Below are 17,119 nucleotides of genomic sequence, written 5' to 3' on the forward strand. Positions count from 1 at the left end.
TTTCTCAACGACAAATTTCCAAGCTTTCATTATAGAAAAATATTCATTCTCAATATTCCAGCTTGCCTTAGAGCTATTTTCACCTAAATATCCTACTTACAACACATGTAAAGAAAGCTAATTGATCAAAAGCTTTGTCGGAGGAAAACAAAAGAGCAAATGATACTATGCTGAAAATAATGGCGTTAAAGATAGCACCATAATGCTTATCCAAGTACGGGGTTTCTATTGATGATTCATTCTAATGGCAATCCAGTATCAAAAGCTGGTTAACTTACATATCCCTAGCTGCTCAGAGGATGGACAAGTTTTCTCACTAAATGATGTAACAATTCATGTGCATTAAGCTTAAAATTCTACTGCCACGAATTACTCAACTTGAACTGAATAGCTGGGTACATATAAGTAAGAAACATGCTCCAGAGGGGCGAAATATTCTCATCTTTATCTGATTGCAAGAATATTGACAAACCTTAACGAATAACATACCACACTAGAGCTGCAGATTACAAATATAGACTACAAACAAGATGAAAAAAATTGTAGAGCAAAGTAAATGCCAATAAGCTACCTATACAAACACAAAGCTAACTGCCACTCAAATTTACTGCCAAAAGGTTAGCTCAAATTTGATATCTTGAGATTCTTTTCCTGCTGATCTGTAAGCAGGCAGGGACCATAGTCTAAGTCAGAAGCACACCAAGATTCATTGGCTATTCCCCACGTTTGGAGAGATGCCTTACTTGCCCCAACCAGAGAGACAGATCAGTCATTCTGTCATTGGCATGCTAGTTACAATTTTACAAACAACCATTAGAGGCGTAAACATAGGGGATTTGTAAAGTAGACAAGGAGCTCAGGAGGTCCACATGGAGTAGCTTCTTAAGGCAGTATATGGGTTTTTCCTAGTATGTTATTGTGTGCTACGTGTTAACCCACTCCGTGCCACAGTCCTGCAGATAAATAAGATATTATTTGAAGTTAAGAATACATAACACCAGAAAAAAAATAAAAAAATATGTAAGCAACAACTTCATATTATGCAGTATTATATTCTAGCAAGGATGAATGAACTGTAATTGGAGAAAATTCAAACTGTTAGCAGCTTAACCAAATCAAAATTTTCTGTAGTAAAGGAAAGCACAATTAGCTCCATGCTACTAGGAAACCACGGAACTTTCCTTGTGGTTGCACCTAATGATCCAGAAGCCTAATGTTTTAGCTAGCCGAACAGCAACAAGAGTACCATAAGCTGTCATGAATCAGAACTGCCTTAGGATAAACTACCTATCCTTTGAACTTCCACCTGAATTTAACTTCAGCAGCAGAAACTCTGAAAAATAATTCAGAACTTCTACCTGAGTTTAACTTTAGAAGCAGAAATCCTCCATATAACTATTTTTCAAGGCAAGAAAGTAATGTTCAAAGCGTTTGTGAGGTACAACACTTGTATTTGGAAAGCAGAATCTCTGAGTATGCTATCCAGAATATCAGATGAAAGAAGATAGAAAAGTTGGTGGGGTCTTTGTTGCAATAACCCCACACCACGAAGTTTCACTAAGCTGATGTTGTCCGATTTTAGGAGCAACCTTCTTAAGCATAGGAGGACAGAATTAGAAGAGAGCCCAGGCAGGTGAAAATTTTGGTCATAATAAACAAATGATGTATGAACCACATAGTGAAGAGGTTCTGGTACATCGACAAAGTAATGACTGAAAGTCAACTACCATTCAACCTAACCAAAAAGAAAGGAATCTCTTCTGTGATTAAAATGTTTTTCTTTATGCAAGTGCAGATTTCCAGAAAAACAAAGTTTATAAGAATGCATTAGGCACACCACCCTACATATAACCAGGGGCGAATTTACCTTAGATCAAGCGGTGTCACGTGTCGTCGTCGGAAAATTTTACTAAATAAGTATATATAACTAAAATACAAAAATAAAAAACAAATAAATATAGTACAGTGACACCACTTGGAACAAAGAGCTAGGCAGCTCTCTTGGTCAAGCGTGTTGTTTTTCTAGGGAAAACCAAGGTTCGAATCTCCGTAGCTTCATTTCCTTGTTTTAGAAGTTTTGTGCCTTTTGTATTTATGTAAGAATGCTACTTTCTTTTTATCCATTTCAATAAGTTGCTGAACTTTTTTCTTTCTTTCTTCTTCATCTCTTTTCTCCGTTATGAAGTTAAGAATGATTTACGAAATCAAATAAATAATGAATCTTTTAATGCCTTCAATAAAAAATTAACAAAATTTAGTATTATTTCTAATGTTATTTTGAATACATTTCAAAAAATGAAAGCTCATCATAAAGAGTTCAGTGATATACTTGCGTTGTATATTATTAATATGATTCGAATTTTATTACTTTTTTTAATATGGTATTGCTACAATTTATTTGCTCTCTTCTTAAAATAGTGACACCGCTTATGAAAAATTCTGCGTACGCCACTGCATATAACAGATGACCCAAACACCTCTACGGAAACTGGACTCAGACCGACCACCTATATCCCTCTCGTTTTTTTTTTAATAAGAAAGAGGCTTCACAATATAGATTATCCCTCTCGTCTTTCAATAACAAACAAGGTCACATACTTAGAACCCTAGCATACATTTCAAATAGACTACCAGAACACTAAGGGACAGTTACACCTTTTTTTAATAACCATGATGCCTAGGCCAGCTTGCGCGCACCTAGACTAATTTCATGGGGTACCTGCTACCTCCCACCAGCAAAGTACCGAATAACTCAGTCCACAAGGCTTGATCAACCCTCTTCATTGACACCCTTGGGTCTCTAAGGATTGTTACATCTATACATGTCTCGCTAGAAAAATAGAAATATTTCATCTCTATCAAGGCTGAGCAAAGAATGATGTAATTATGTCAGTAACCTTCCCTCTCGTCTTTTTTTTTTTAATAAGAAAGAGGCTTCACAATATAGATTATTCCTCTCGTCTTTCAATAACAAACAAGGTCACATACATAGAACCCTAGCATACACTTCAAACAGACTACCAGAACACTATTGGACAGTTACACCTTCTTTTTTAATAACCATGGTGCCCAGGCCAGCTTACGCTGCACCTAGACTAATTCCATGGGGTACCTGCTACCTCCCACCAGCACAGGTACCAAATAACTCTGTCCACCAAGGCTTGGTAAACCCAGTTCATTGACACCCTTGGGTGTGTAAGGATTGTTACATCTACACATGTCTCACTTGAAAAATAGAAATATTTCATCTCTATCAAGGTGAGCAAAGAATGATGTAATTCTGTCAGTAACCTTCACGGACACGTACAAGTCGTAATGACCCCCCCCCCCCCCAAAACAAGTTTGAACAATGCCAAATTATCACAAGGGCTATGTGAACTGCTTGCAACAAATATGTTAAAACCATATCCAATTTGCATCACTTACTAAACTTCAACTGTGGTGAAAACAAGCAGTACAGTACAGCTAGAAAGCGGACATATTCTGGAGGCTACATGCATAGAAGTGCAGAACGTCATCATCTCAAAGCATGTAAAAACGGCTAAAAGAATATTTCTTGTTTCTTTTCTTGAATCAAACAATATCAATTAAATAGGCCACCAATCAACATCATAGATCACAAAATACATGAGTCTGGATCGAACCAGAATAACTTATATGTCACAGCACATAATTGGATTAACCAAGTATTGCTATGAAACCAATATTGAAGACATACCTTCCGGGAAGCAGCTGAGAACTGTTCACAGGACCCTTAGAATTTCCGAATCTTTTAGCCCTGTTTTCATGTTCTTTCTCAACACGCATAGCAGCCACCTCTTTCTCCATGGCAGCAACCTCCCTTCTCATCTTTTTGGCCTCAACCTCCATGGCTTTTGTTAAAGTCTCTACTTTCTTAGCTAACATCTGATCCCAAGAAAGCAAAATAAGCACAAACATCAGAGCGAAGGAAGCCATAACTTTGCTGAGAAAGCAATCAGCCTAACCTCAATGGCGTCGTCCTTGTCTTTAAGACTTTGATCTTTTTCATGACCAGCTTTCCTCAAAGAAACTACTTCTTTTTGCAGTAAGTCATATAGTAGCCCAGGAACAGTATCTTCTGGTTCACTTACTGGTAGGCCAGTGGGTTTTTCATCCTGATTTGCTTTCCAAGAAGTACTCTCGGTCTCACTGTCCTTAGCTCCATCAACAGACTTGCTGCTGTTGAAATTTGGACCTGTTACATTCAGAAGTTTTTTACCCCTGTCCAATGATCTTGAGCCACCATCAAATGACTTTGAGGTCCCTTTCGCATGCTTCAAAACAGTACTGGATACAGAAGATCTCAGCTGAAATGATGGAGATCTCTTCGGTAAGAAGCCATTAGAGGTCAATTTGGAGATACTTTCAGATCCACTGAGTGACTGCCGACGTGAAGGAACATTGCTTGAGCTTCTACCGTCTGGTGTACTGCGAGCGCCACTGCTAGATGATCTCAATGTCTCTTCCAAGACCTTGAGCCTCAACTGATATTTCTCCTGAGTAAGAGATAGAAGTTAGGAAACTATGAAAATAACATCAAAAACTTAGGTGCCCCTTCTATTGGATAAAATATTACTTTTAACATGGCTTCTGACTTTGCAGTTCTTTCAGTGATTGCAAGCTTGTCACGTAGTTGTTGCGTCTCACCCTGCAGTACATGACTTAGGGCTTAAATGACAAATATGAGCTCATTAAACCACATGAGCATAATGTAGTAAGTTCCATTAGGCCAGGATCCCCTATCTTATAAATTGCAAGCCATTGAAAACTATCATACCTGCAAAACCCTCCTCTCTTCAAGCCACTGTTTCACTGGCATTACTTTATCATTGGCATCTTTCCATTCATTAGCAACCACAGTTGCTACCCTGTTAGCTGTTACCTTGGCACGTGCTAGCTCGCGATCAAGAGTTTTTCTTTCTTCCTGGAAAATAGATTACCAGATGTATTCCAACCTTTAGGATTCTCGACCTATTAACCACCAAAAGTCTTTTTTATACAAAAAAGAAATTCTATCTAGGATAGTTTACATTCATTTCTTGAACTTTCCGTTGGTAATCCCGGACAGCATTAGCAGCTGCCCCACCAGCCAGAACAGCCTCCTCAAGTTCGCGTACACTTTGGGTAAGTTTTTCAACCTCTGCAACCTTTTGGCGATGCATTCTGTCTAAGATTTTATTTTCTTCCTGATATATGTTATTGAAACAGAATAAGTGGAAATAGAATGCAACTAAATCATTAAGGTGGCGTTTGTCTCAGAAAGGGTGACAACACTTTTCCTGAATTTGTTTTCCAATTTTTGAAAACGAATTTTTAAACCAAACACCATTAGAGAGTCTAATAGAGTGTGGGTACAGAGAATTTTCCCAAAGAGAAACAAATATTTCATGAAGAAATTGAATAATCTTTTGATACAAGTGCCACCTAAATGCTCCAATGTTTCAAGCAGCAGAACCAACAGTCATATCATCAACATACCTGGCATATCTCTATCTGTTTCATCAGCTCTTGATTCTTATTCTGAAGGTCATCTACCATAGAAGCCTTTGCTAATGCTGACTGCACAGTTCTCTCTGCATCAAGTAAAGCTGCCTCTTTTGACTTGGTAAGACGGTCCAACGCTTTATTATCATCTTGTAGTTTCGCAATCTGGAAAAAGATAAAGTAAAGAGTAAGAAAGAATACTCATATGAGAGTGAGATTTACCGTCATTTCAGATGAAATGCAGGCAGACACCTCTTGACGAGCAAGTTTGAGTTCAGCCTCCAAAGGCGCAAGGATGGCCTCAATTGGGGGCATATCATCATCCTTTTGAGCAGCATGGACCCTTCGAAGGGTGGCTTCTGCTGCAAATTGAGCTGCCATGGATGCTTTCTTCTCATCGTTGATTTTCTTGATTTCAAGATTCTGTAAAGCAGGAGAAGTAAAGTTATAAAAGTTTACCCAAAAAGAAAGAATTTATAATAAGAAGATTTTGAGTTTGTACCTTGCTTTCTAGAAGTGATTCTGTCAATTTGAGCTTCTCATAGACCCTTGACAACTCATCAGTGAGCTGAATTATAAATCATAGAACAATGGAAACTTCTATATGAGCATTTGTCCTTAAATACCAGGAGAAGAATAACAGTCACTACAGCAAAAAATAATCAGATATTTTATGCAAAAATAGAGCTAAAAGACAGTTGCCAAATCACAAATGCAATCATAATCTAGATATGCCCATCTTCAACGAGTAGATTGCACTTTTTCAAGTTTTACAGATTATGTGCAAGAGCATGAGCCATGACATTCTTATTTTCAGATACACTACCCCCCCCCCCCCCTTCCAAAAAAAAAAACCCCCCACACACAAAGTAAACATGAACCAAAGAGCATTTTTATGCAGCTTCCAAGAGATATGGGAGATCTAGGAGTAGGATATTTTTAATATATTCAAAAGATGAAACAGAATGGATCACGTTTCCCAATTCTTCAAATAGAAATAACAAAGAATACAGATAAATAACAGCAAATCTCATTCAAACAAGATTAAATTTATCCAAGAAAAGTATCTGCTGGATTTTAAGGGATCACACACATGCAACAAAATGTGACAATTGAAATTCTACATTTACACTTTTAACACTTGTGGAACAAAACAAAACAGATACAATATATCCTACAATTTCCTTTCACAAATATCCATTATCTTTTGGTTTCACAACCAATGCATTACCCTCCTAGTTACTTGCATCCAGTCTGAAATTCAGTTTACTAGCAATCAACACTGCTAAAACAGTGTCCTACTTCTACCCCGAAAGAAATACTTGCATAACTAAATTAGCCAAACTATATCATAGTGTGCTAAGAGTACCTCTTCAACAGCCTTTTCTCGTAGACGTTCGGACAACCTTAACGCCTTGATCTCCACTTGAGCTTCTGACAGTTCCCGGTCCTTATCTGCCGAAAATGACACCATTTAGTACGATTCAGTCAACAATCCAGAACAGTTAAAACACCCAAATCGGAGTTGGATCCACAAACCTCTGACTTCATTCTCCAGTCGATTTAGCTCCAACTTGACCGGATCCGAGCCGTGGAGCAGGTTCATGAACTCATCGGCGTCTAGGCTCGGCCTCACCGCTGACGTCCTTCTCCGGGAAGAACCTTTGCCTCCTTCCTTGAAGGATGCCGACACTGTCAACGGCGTCGGCGTAACGGCAACTTCACTCGGTCTCACATTGCTCACCTCCGGCGTCTCCATATCGCCGGAAACCTCCGCCATCTCCGATCTGTTGACTTATTCCCCTATCTCACATCAAATGCATACAGTGAAAGATATACTAAAGTGGAGTAGTGCCTATTTGAAGAAAAGTAGTGTATGTAATGTGAGAAAGCTTTTCGGTGGTGTCTCGTTCTCTCTCTCTCTGTCTCTTCAGGTGTTTAAGCTTAAAACCAGAGTGCTGTGCAGATGGGTATACTATTTACTATATCTCCTTGATTGAGATTGAGAGAGAAGAAGAAGACTGTTATTGTGACTAGTGTGAGTGTGTTTAGCTGTATGATCTGACCATAGTAGTATTACTTTGTTAACACAGTTTTGACTAAGGGTGTTAAACGGGTGGGCTGAGCCTGTCCGGGTTTGGAAAAAATAAAGCCCGTCGGGTTTTAACTCGGGCCGATTACGGGTTAGAGTTTACCGGGCTTAACGGGTCCTGGTACATCCGGTAAAAAATAAATCGTAAGGGTTACGGGTTCAAGGGGCTGGGCCAGGCTGGGTTAGTGTTTTTTCTTTTTTTTTGTATTTTATATAACTATTGAAATTTATATTAATATAAAGTAAAAATATAAAGAATACAAGGAAGATGGAAAAAATTGCACATATAATGTGACGACCCGGTCGGTCATTTTTGGAATTTACGCCCCGATCCCCCACTAACTGCTTCCCCTAAGTTCATTTCTGCTATTTTGGTTTGCCGGGACGTTCGGTGTTGGGATTCGGAGTGTTTTGGGACACTTAGTCCCTAAATGAGAGCTTAAGAGTTGAAAAATGGTCCGTAATCGGAACAGTGTGAAGACGACCTCGGAATGGAAATCTGATGGTTCCGTTAGCTCCGTTAGGTGATTTCGGGATTGGGAGCGTGTTCGGAATGTATTTTGGAGGCTCGTAGCTCATTTAGGCTTGAAATGCCGAAGTTTGAATTTTTGAAGTTTCCGGTCCGATAGTGAGTTTTTGATCCGAGGGTCGGATTGAAATTCCGGAAGTTGTAGTAGCTCCATCATATCATTTGGGATGTGTGTGCAAAATTTCAGGTCATTCGGGCGAGGTTTGGTTAGGTTTTTGATCGAAAGCGTGTTTTGTTGGAATTTGAAGTTCTTAGGCTTGAATCCTTGATTAATTCGTGTTTCCGGCCTTGTTTTAGGTGGTTTAAGGATTGGTACAAGTTTGAATGATGTTATGGGATATGTCCGTAGGTTCGGTTGAGGTCCCGGGGGCCTCGGGTGTGTTTCGGGTGCTCAACGGAGCACTTTAGAGTTGGAAAATGTTGAAGAAAAATCCCTTCAGCTGTTGCAGAACCTTTCTTCATTGCGATCGCATCAATAACCGTGCGATCGCGTAGTGCAATTCTGGAGGGGGACCAAACCTTTCTATGCGATCGCATAAGCTGTCCGCGATCGCACAGTTCAGCTTTCACCTCTTTTGCGATCGCAATACCTTGGCTGCGTTCGCATTGAACAATTTCTGGACCTTCCAACTTTACTCTTCTGCGATCGCATTACTCCTTATGCGTTCGCATAGACCATTTTCTGGGTTTCCCATTTTTTTTTCTCTATGCGATCGCATGCCTACTCCTGCGATCGCGTTGAACAAAATCCCTGGGCAGATATAAACATTTCAAAACGAGGGTTTAGCCATTTTTAACAAAGCTCAAGCTAGAGAGCTCGGATTTGGGAGAAATTTCGAAGGTTTTTCAAGAGCAACGATTGGGTAAAGATTCTCTACTCTTTTATGCTTAATACCCACTAATCTAATCGCGATTTCATCTTTAAATTTCGGATTTTGAATGAAATTTTGGTGAAAGTTCATAGACCAAACTATTGGGTTTTGAGGGGGCATTTGACCTCCGATTTGGGAGATTTTTATATGGTTGGACTCGTGAGAGTACGAGGATTCTGAAAACGTGAAAATCATTCGATTCCAAGACGTTGGCTGGAGGGGCATTTTGGTCATTTTACCTATTTTCACGCCCTAGCTTTAAATTTAATAGTGAAATCAGTTGTTTGCAATATTATTTACGATGTGTAATTGAATTGAATAGATTTGGGCCATTTGGAGTCGGATACTCGTGGCAAGAGCGTGGTTTTCTAGTTGATATTGAGCCGGTTCGAGGTAAGTGGCTTGTCTAACCTTGTGTGGGGGACCTTTCCCCTTAGGATTTGTTATTTATTGATTTGAGTGCCTTTTACGCGAAGTGACGAGCGCGTAATTGAGCCAATTGTTGAAAATTCGGTTTTTTTTTTCTTAAGATATTGAGATTGAGTTCCTTTCATATTTGCTTTATTCTACTTGCAATTGTAACCTGTGCTAGATTAGGAAAGCATGTTTAGTTGATTTAACTTGCTTAAGTTGCCTTGACTGTATTACGTGAAGCATGCTAGGTCAGTACTACCTGTTGCTTGTCTTTTGTACTTCGTTTCCGTGTACCTTCTGGTTGTGATTGCGCATCTACATTGGGACTACGGATGTGGGATTCCGGTAGCTCCCCCCCTGGTTTGTTTACCTTGGGACTACGGGTTCGATTTCCGGTAGATCCCCCTGCACCTTTACTTTGGGACTGCGGGTTAGATTCCCGATAGATCCCCCTGCACATTGATAGAAGGACTACAGGATGGTATCCTGGGAGATCCTCATTGTTACCATTGGTGTTGAGATGTACTTATTCTGTGGTTGTTCCGTTCTTGTGTATTTGCTATTGCCTTGTTTAATCTGTCTTATTTCACTGTTGTATTTATTATTTCTGTCAGATTATCATACTGTTAATTACTGTTATTACTATATTTTGTCTCAGTATGGCCCTGACTTTCCTCGTCACTACCCAACCGAGGTTAGGCTTGGCACTTACTGAGTACCGCTGTGGTGTACTCATGCCCTTCCGGCGCATGTTTTTCATGTGCAGATCATCCAGGTACCTCTACTCAGGCGCACTATCAGTAAGGCAGGAGGACTACGGAGACTTCGAGGTAGATCTGCTGCGTCCGCAGACCGACGAGTCTCCCTCTTACTCTATCTTTATTACTAGTTTCCCTTCTTCGGTTGTTAGAAATTCTGGAGTTTGGAACCTTTATTATACACTTCTGTAGCCTGTGTTGCCCGTGAGTTTCCGGGTTTTGGGAATTGTATTAGACTTGTGATATTGAGTTGTACCTGCCAAGCGGCATTCAGTACAGTTTCCTTTAGATATTTGATTTGATTTTCTCTATTTTTCCGCAATTATTATATTTCCGCAAATGTTAGGCTTACCTGGTCATGGGGACTAGGTGCCGTCATGGCATGTTCACGGTTGGTGAACTAGGGTCGTGACATATAAATTGCTAGTGCTACATTTATTTCAAAATTCAAACTTACAAATTGAAAGGTTTACATTTAACAACAAGTAAACTAACGAAAAAAGAGTAAATTCAAAGATTTTGCATTGCCTTAGTAAGTTCTTCATAATCAATATGAACTGCTTGGCCATCTTTTGGAGTGTTAAATTCAGATGGGTTACCATGTGTTTAATATATCTCCAAGTTCCTCGTCTTCTGAGCTATCAATACATGTCCTTGATTTCTTCATTCCCATCTAATCCAATCTCTTGAACATTCTAAAACTTCCAAAGCATTTATTCCCAATGAGTGACGGGTGTCTCCAAGTTGTTATCTTGCTTGGCTAAATGCACTCTCTGATGCAACAGTTGAAATTGGCACATTCAGCACGTCCCGAGCCATAGCGAAAAGAACAAGAAATTGCTTTCCATTCTCATGCCACCATTCCAAAGGTGAAAATTCCTTTGTGCGAGGCTCTTTTTGTTTTTGCAAGTAGAATTGAAGTTCATCAATGTTCCTGCTACTGGTTTGAGTGTTAAAAAATGTAGAAAAAAATATTAAAAATATTAAGGCCTTCATCATCATCCATAGAAGTAGAAGTGGTACAATGCATAATGGATTAACATTGCCTACATTAAGAGCAGCATCATCAAATATATTTGCATAATAACTATATAATTGTTGTAAAGAATCATTTAGCTTGTTCATATAAACATATAAATCTGGGATTTCAGTTGGTCCAATCTCCATATAAGTACATAAAGCATTCATTAATTGGTGACAATCAGACATCTTAATAGAATGATTTAAAACAGCACCAATTAAGTAAATCGGAGGAAGTGGAAAGAAATATTTTTTGAATTTTGCTTACATTTTTTCAACAGCATCCCTATATTTTTCTTTCTTCTTAAATTCAAAGAGTAGAAAAGAAATTTCAGCTATATGTACTAAAGCCATTGTAANACAGGGTCCAGCGTGGGGATGCCAGAGATGTGACCATTGGAGATGATGGAGTAATGAGGATGCAGGGCCGGATTTGTGTGCCCAATGTTGATGGCCTTCGAGAGTTGATTCTAGCAGAGGCCCATAGTTCGCGGTATTCCATCCATCCGGGTGCCGCGAAGATGTATCAGGACCTGAGGCAGCACTATTGGTGGAGGCGAATGAAGAAAGATATAGTTGGTTATATGTCTAGATGCCTCAACTGCCAGCAGGTGAAGTATGAGCACCAGCGCCCGGGTAGGTTGCTCCAGCAGATAGAGATTCCAGAGTGGAAATGGGAGCGCATCACCATGGATTTTGTATCTGGACTTCCACGGACCTTGAAGAAGTTTGATTTCATTTGGGTTATTGTGGACCGGCTGACCAAGTCCGCTCATTTCATTCCTGTGTGTACCACTTATTCATCGGAGCGGTTGGCAGAGATTTATATCAGGGAGATCGTCCGTTTGCATGGTATTCCAGTTTCTATCATTTCAGACAGAGGTACTCAGTTTACATCGCGGTTCTGGAGAGCTGTGCAGCAGGAGTTAGGCACTCGGGTGGAGTTGAGCAAAAGCATTCCACCCCCAGACGGACGGACAGTCCGAGTGCACTATTCAGATTCTTGAGGACATGCTCCGTGCGTGCGTGATTGAGTTTGGAGGGTCTTGGGATCATTTCTTGCCATTGGCGGAGTTATCTTATAACAACAGTTATCAATCCAGTATTCAGATGGCGCCGTATGAGGCTTTATATGGCAGGAGGCGTAGATCTCCGGTGGGTTGGTTTGAGCCGGGTGAGGCCAAGCTATTGGGTACAGAGATGGTTCAGGATGCATTGGAGAAGGTCAAGGTGATTCAGGACAGATTCCGTACCGCCCAGTCTAGACAGAAGAGCTACGCGGATAGGAAGGTTCGTGATGTTTCATATATGGTTGGTGAGCGGGTTCTGCTTCGGGTCTCGCCTATGAAGGGCGTCATGAGGTTTGGAAAGAAAGGGAAGTTGAGTCCGAGGTTTATTGGCCCTTTTGAGATCTTGAGGCGAGTTGGGGAGGTTGCCTATGAGCTTGCCTTACCTCCCAGTTTGGCCGGAGTTCATCCGGTATTTCATGTTTCGATGCTCCGGAGATATCACGGGGATCCGTTGCATGTAACAAGGATCTATCCTATGTTGAGGAGCCAGTGGCTATTTTGGACAGGCAGATCAGAAAGTTGAGGTCAAAGAACATAGCTTCAGTAAAGGTTCAGTGGCGGGGTCAGCCGGCTGAGGAGGCGACTTGGGAGACCGAGCAGGATATGCGCAACCAGTACCCTCATCTTTTCACTACTTCACGTATGTTCTCTATGCTCGTTCGAGGACGAACGAATGTTTAAGTGTAGGAGGATGTAACGACCCGGCCGGTCGTTTTTGGAATTTACACCCCGATCCCCCACTAACTGCTTCCCCTAAGTTCATTTCTGCTATTTTGGTTTGCCGGGACGTTCGGTGTTGGGATTCGGAGTGTTTTGGGACACTTAGTCCCTAAATGAGAGCTTAAGAGTTGAAAAATGATCCGTAATCGGAACAGTGTGAAGGCGACCTCGGAATGGAAATTCGATGGTTCCGTTAGCTCCGTTAGGTGATTTCGGGGTTGGGAGCGTGTTCGGAATGTGTTTTGGAGGCTCGTAGCTCATTTAGGCTTGAAATGCCGAAGTTTGAATTTTTGAAGTTTCCGGTCCGATAGTGAGTTTTTGATCCGAGGGTCGGATTGGAATTCCGGAAGTTGCAGTAGCTCCATCATGCCATTTGGGATGTGTGTGCAAAATTTCAGGTTATTCGGGCGAGGTTTGGTTAGGTTTCTGATCGAAAGCGTGTTTTGTTGGAATTTGAAGTTCTTAGGCTCGAATCCTAGATTAATTCGTGTTTCCGGCGTTGTTTTAGGTGGTTTAAGGATTGGTACAAGTTTGAATGATGTTATGGGATATGTCCGTAGGTTTGGTTGAGGTCCCGGGGGCCTCGGGTGTGTTTCGGGTGCTCAACAGAGCACTTTAGAGTTGGAAAATGTTGCAGAAAAATCCCTTCAGCTGTTGCAGAACCTTTCTTCATTGCGATCGCATCAATAACCGTGCGATCGTGTAGTGCAATTCTGGAGGGGGACCAAACCTTTCTATGCGATCGCATAAGCTGTCCGCGATCGCACAGTTCAGCTTTCACCTCTTCTGCGATCGCAATACCTTGGATGCGTTCGCATTGAACAATTTCTGGACCTTCCAACTTTACTCTTCTGCGATCGCATTACTCCTTATGCGTTCGCATAGACCATTTTCTGGGCTTCCCATTTTTTTTTTCTCTATGCGATCGCATGCCTACTCCTGCGATCGCGTTGAACAAAATCCATGGGCAGATATAACATTTCAAAACGAGGTTTAGCCATTTTTAACAAAACTCAAGCTAGAGAGCTCGGATTTGGGAGAAATTTCGAAGGTTTTTCAAGAGCAACGATTGGGTAACGATTCTCTACTCTTTTATGCTTAATACCCACTAATCTAATCGCGATTTCATCTTAAATTTCGGATTTTGAATGAAAATTGGGTGAAAGTTCATAGACCAAACTATTGGGTTTTGAGGGGGCATTTGACCTCCGATTTGGGAGTTTTTTATATGGTTGGACTCGTGAGAGTACGAGGGTTCTGAAAACGTGAAAATCATTAGATTCCGAGACGTTGGCTGNAAGAATCATTTTGCTAACTCCTCACGATCCTTCATTTTATCATATTTCATTAGTCCTCCAGTCATAGGGTTTGGAGTTGCTTGATTTCCATCTCCATCAGAGCCTCATTCTATAGGACGCTCAATTCTCATATGTCTACTAAGTGTCTCAGCCTCCCTCCCCCCCTAATTGTCCTCCAATCATATATTTAAAATCATTATTACAAAGTCTGCATTTAACTCTATCAGTAGCTACTATTTCGTTGAAAAATTTCCAAACCTTACTTCTTTTTTTTCGATTAGTAGTCGGGCGCCACAGGTGGTCTACTACTAGCACCACGACCACCACCCCTACTACCAACTCCAACACTACTAGGTGTAAGTGATTTCTCATCTTCAATTTCTAATTCATTATCTTCTATGCCGAAATCTTCCTGTAATTGTTCATAATATATATTATTATCAGGTAATGTTTTAGAAATATGTGTAGAGTCATTTAAATTACTACCAGATGCTGAAGTAGTACCTCTTTTCTATTTCCCCGATAAGTAACCTAATTACAAACTCTTTTTGCAGCATTAAACATATTGTGAAAATTTAACTACTAGCAAAAATTAAATATGCAAATAAAATAGTAAATAAGAGAAAGAGTTGGAGGGAGTGCACCGAATTCGGCAATAAATTGAACACTTGATGATTTCGCAACTCCAATGTTACCACGAAGAAAGGTCAATTGTTCAAACTTCAAATAATAAATAATACGATAAATTAAATCCCAAAAAAATGAGAGCCAAATACTTGATTGCACTTTAGGTGAAGAATGAGAATGATAATTGAGAAATGAGAGATGAGTGAAAAAATGAAGAAGGACGGGGGGGGGGGGTATTTATAGCTTTTCAAAGGGCTAAATTAGTAATTATAAAAAGTGTTAATTTTAAAAAAATGCCCCAAAAAAGGGCTATTTGTGCAAAAAACCCATTGGGCAACGACCCCTTGGCCCAGCTGACCGTTGCCAATGATCAGAAACATTCAAAAAAAAAAACAAATTTTGAAAGACTAGCCATTAAACCGGTCAAGGCCAGTCCGGGTCGGGCCGGTTAACCGGTTCTACAGTGATTTAAGTTGAGCAGGTTTGACCGATCCGGTTAACCGGTTGAACTAATGTGAGCGGACCAACCCCCCTTACCCAGTAACCCAGCCACCCGGCCCCCTTTGTATCGGTCCGGGTTTAAACCAGTCCGGGCCGTTCCGAAAACCGGTTGACCCGGCCCCTTTAACACCATTAGTTTTGACACATTATTTTACCATGCTGCCCTTCCTTACATGTCACTAATTTTCTTTCCATCGTTTTCATTTTACAAGAATGATATTAATAAGTAGAAAGAAAAATACCACATAAGAACAAAGTGAAGTTATTATTCCATGCTTTAGATCTGGATCATCATAAAAACAAGTCCCCCATTATTTAGTAAATGGTTTAAATTTATATTTGGATGTATTAACTAAAGCAATGAGCAACGTGACCCAATAAAATATTGTCAATGCATTTAAATGGGGAATTATATTATACCGTTAATCGAAGGGATAGTTTTTAAGCCCAAAAATAACATTGGGGTACTTTGTTTCGCACCATGTTTTCGTACGTAAAAGTACGTGTTAAGTCAATTGATGAAATCTTGCAAATGAGATCATCTTTGAAAGTATAGAAAGTAAGTAAATCATGTTACCTTGGAGATTACAAATATTTAAGATCATGATCAGCATTACCAAGAGGGTTGGAAGGGTTAGAAGCTAAACGAATCAAAAAAAATAAGTTCCGTCGAAAGTCAGCAATTTGGGAATGTTATAACCCGTACTTTTGGGGTGGTTCTTAACATGATAAGAAGGCGATATTATGAGGTACTTTAGTCATATGATAGTCGTGTGTTAAGTTTTGAAGTAAAGCGAGTTTTTAAACAAACGTCGTCACAAGTCATGTTTAAGAATTTTACTAAAATTTGGGTCTAATGTCACTAAATGTTTCTCCTAATACACTTGGATTTACGGGGTGATCCACCCGCCAAATTGAAGGTCTACGAGTTTAGTTTTCAACGCATTAAACTGTTCGTCGATACGACGTCGGAGTAGAGAGATATTCGCATTTTTGCAAGACTGCACAAGTAGCTCCCTTTGGGACCCACAAAGTCGGTGGATGCTTATCTTGTTATATGAAGTGGTGGACTTCGTCTCCAGGTCTCACTTTTGACCAAACCAGACCTCCAAGCACCTCTATACTCTCTCTAAGCATATGGTATAGGTTCATACACAAATCCAAGGCCAAACCACCTAAGTTCTTCATTAAAAGTGTGGTAGAAGTGTTAGAGATCACCTATATAATGATGTTGATGAGTTGTGAGTTCTTTCAAATTTAAGGACAGTGTTCTTAGAGTTTTTTCTTGTTGTTTAAAGGCAAGCTCCTCTTCTCCTACATGGGTTTGATCATATCTAATCCCTAACTAGGTTGTTTGGTTGAGATGTTGCAAGATAGCACTCAAAATGTAACAACCCGACCGGTCGTTTTGAGCTCTAGCATATTGCTCAATGGTTTGAGACCTTGAGTAGCTTCACTTCATGTGTTATGACTTTCACGCGTAGTTGGTTTTTATTTTCGGGAAGTTCGAAGTTGATTAGGAAGAATAATTCTCAATTCAGAAGCTTTAAGCCGGAAGAGTTGACTAAGGTTTGACTTTTGAGTATACGACTTCGGGATCAGGATTTGACGGATCCTATAGGTTTGTGAGGTGATTTCAGACGTATCAGATGGTCCGGGAGCGATTAAGCGCTTATTATCGGAAGTTTGCATTTTGAAGGTTTTGAAACTTGT

General features: G+C 40.1%; 1 protein-coding gene across 1 annotated transcript; it reads right to left on the reverse strand.

The window, feature by feature from the left end:
* Positions 1–344: 344 nt before the first annotated feature.
* Positions 345–7,582, reverse strand: LOC109211265 (microtubule-associated protein 70-2-like). The gene is made up of 11 exons (XM_019374779.1): positions 7,045–7,582; positions 6,875–6,960; positions 6,008–6,073; positions 5,758–5,928; positions 5,500–5,670; positions 5,052–5,207; positions 4,799–4,945; positions 4,598–4,669; positions 3,987–4,517; positions 3,719–3,906; positions 345–953 (listed from the first exon to the last, which is right to left on the reverse strand). Exons 1-11 carry the CDS (start codon positions 7,283–7,285, stop codon positions 914–916), a joined length of 1,869 nt encoding a protein of 622 aa, XP_019230324.1. The 5' UTR covers positions 7,286–7,582; the 3' UTR covers positions 345–913.
* Positions 7,583–17,119: the final 9,537 nt, after the last annotated feature.

This window comes from Nicotiana attenuata, unplaced genomic scaffold (assembly GCF_001879085.1).
Source record: "Nicotiana attenuata strain UT unplaced genomic scaffold, NIATTr2, whole genome shotgun sequence".
Taxonomy (NCBI): Eukaryota; Viridiplantae; Streptophyta; class Magnoliopsida; order Solanales; family Solanaceae; genus Nicotiana; species Nicotiana attenuata.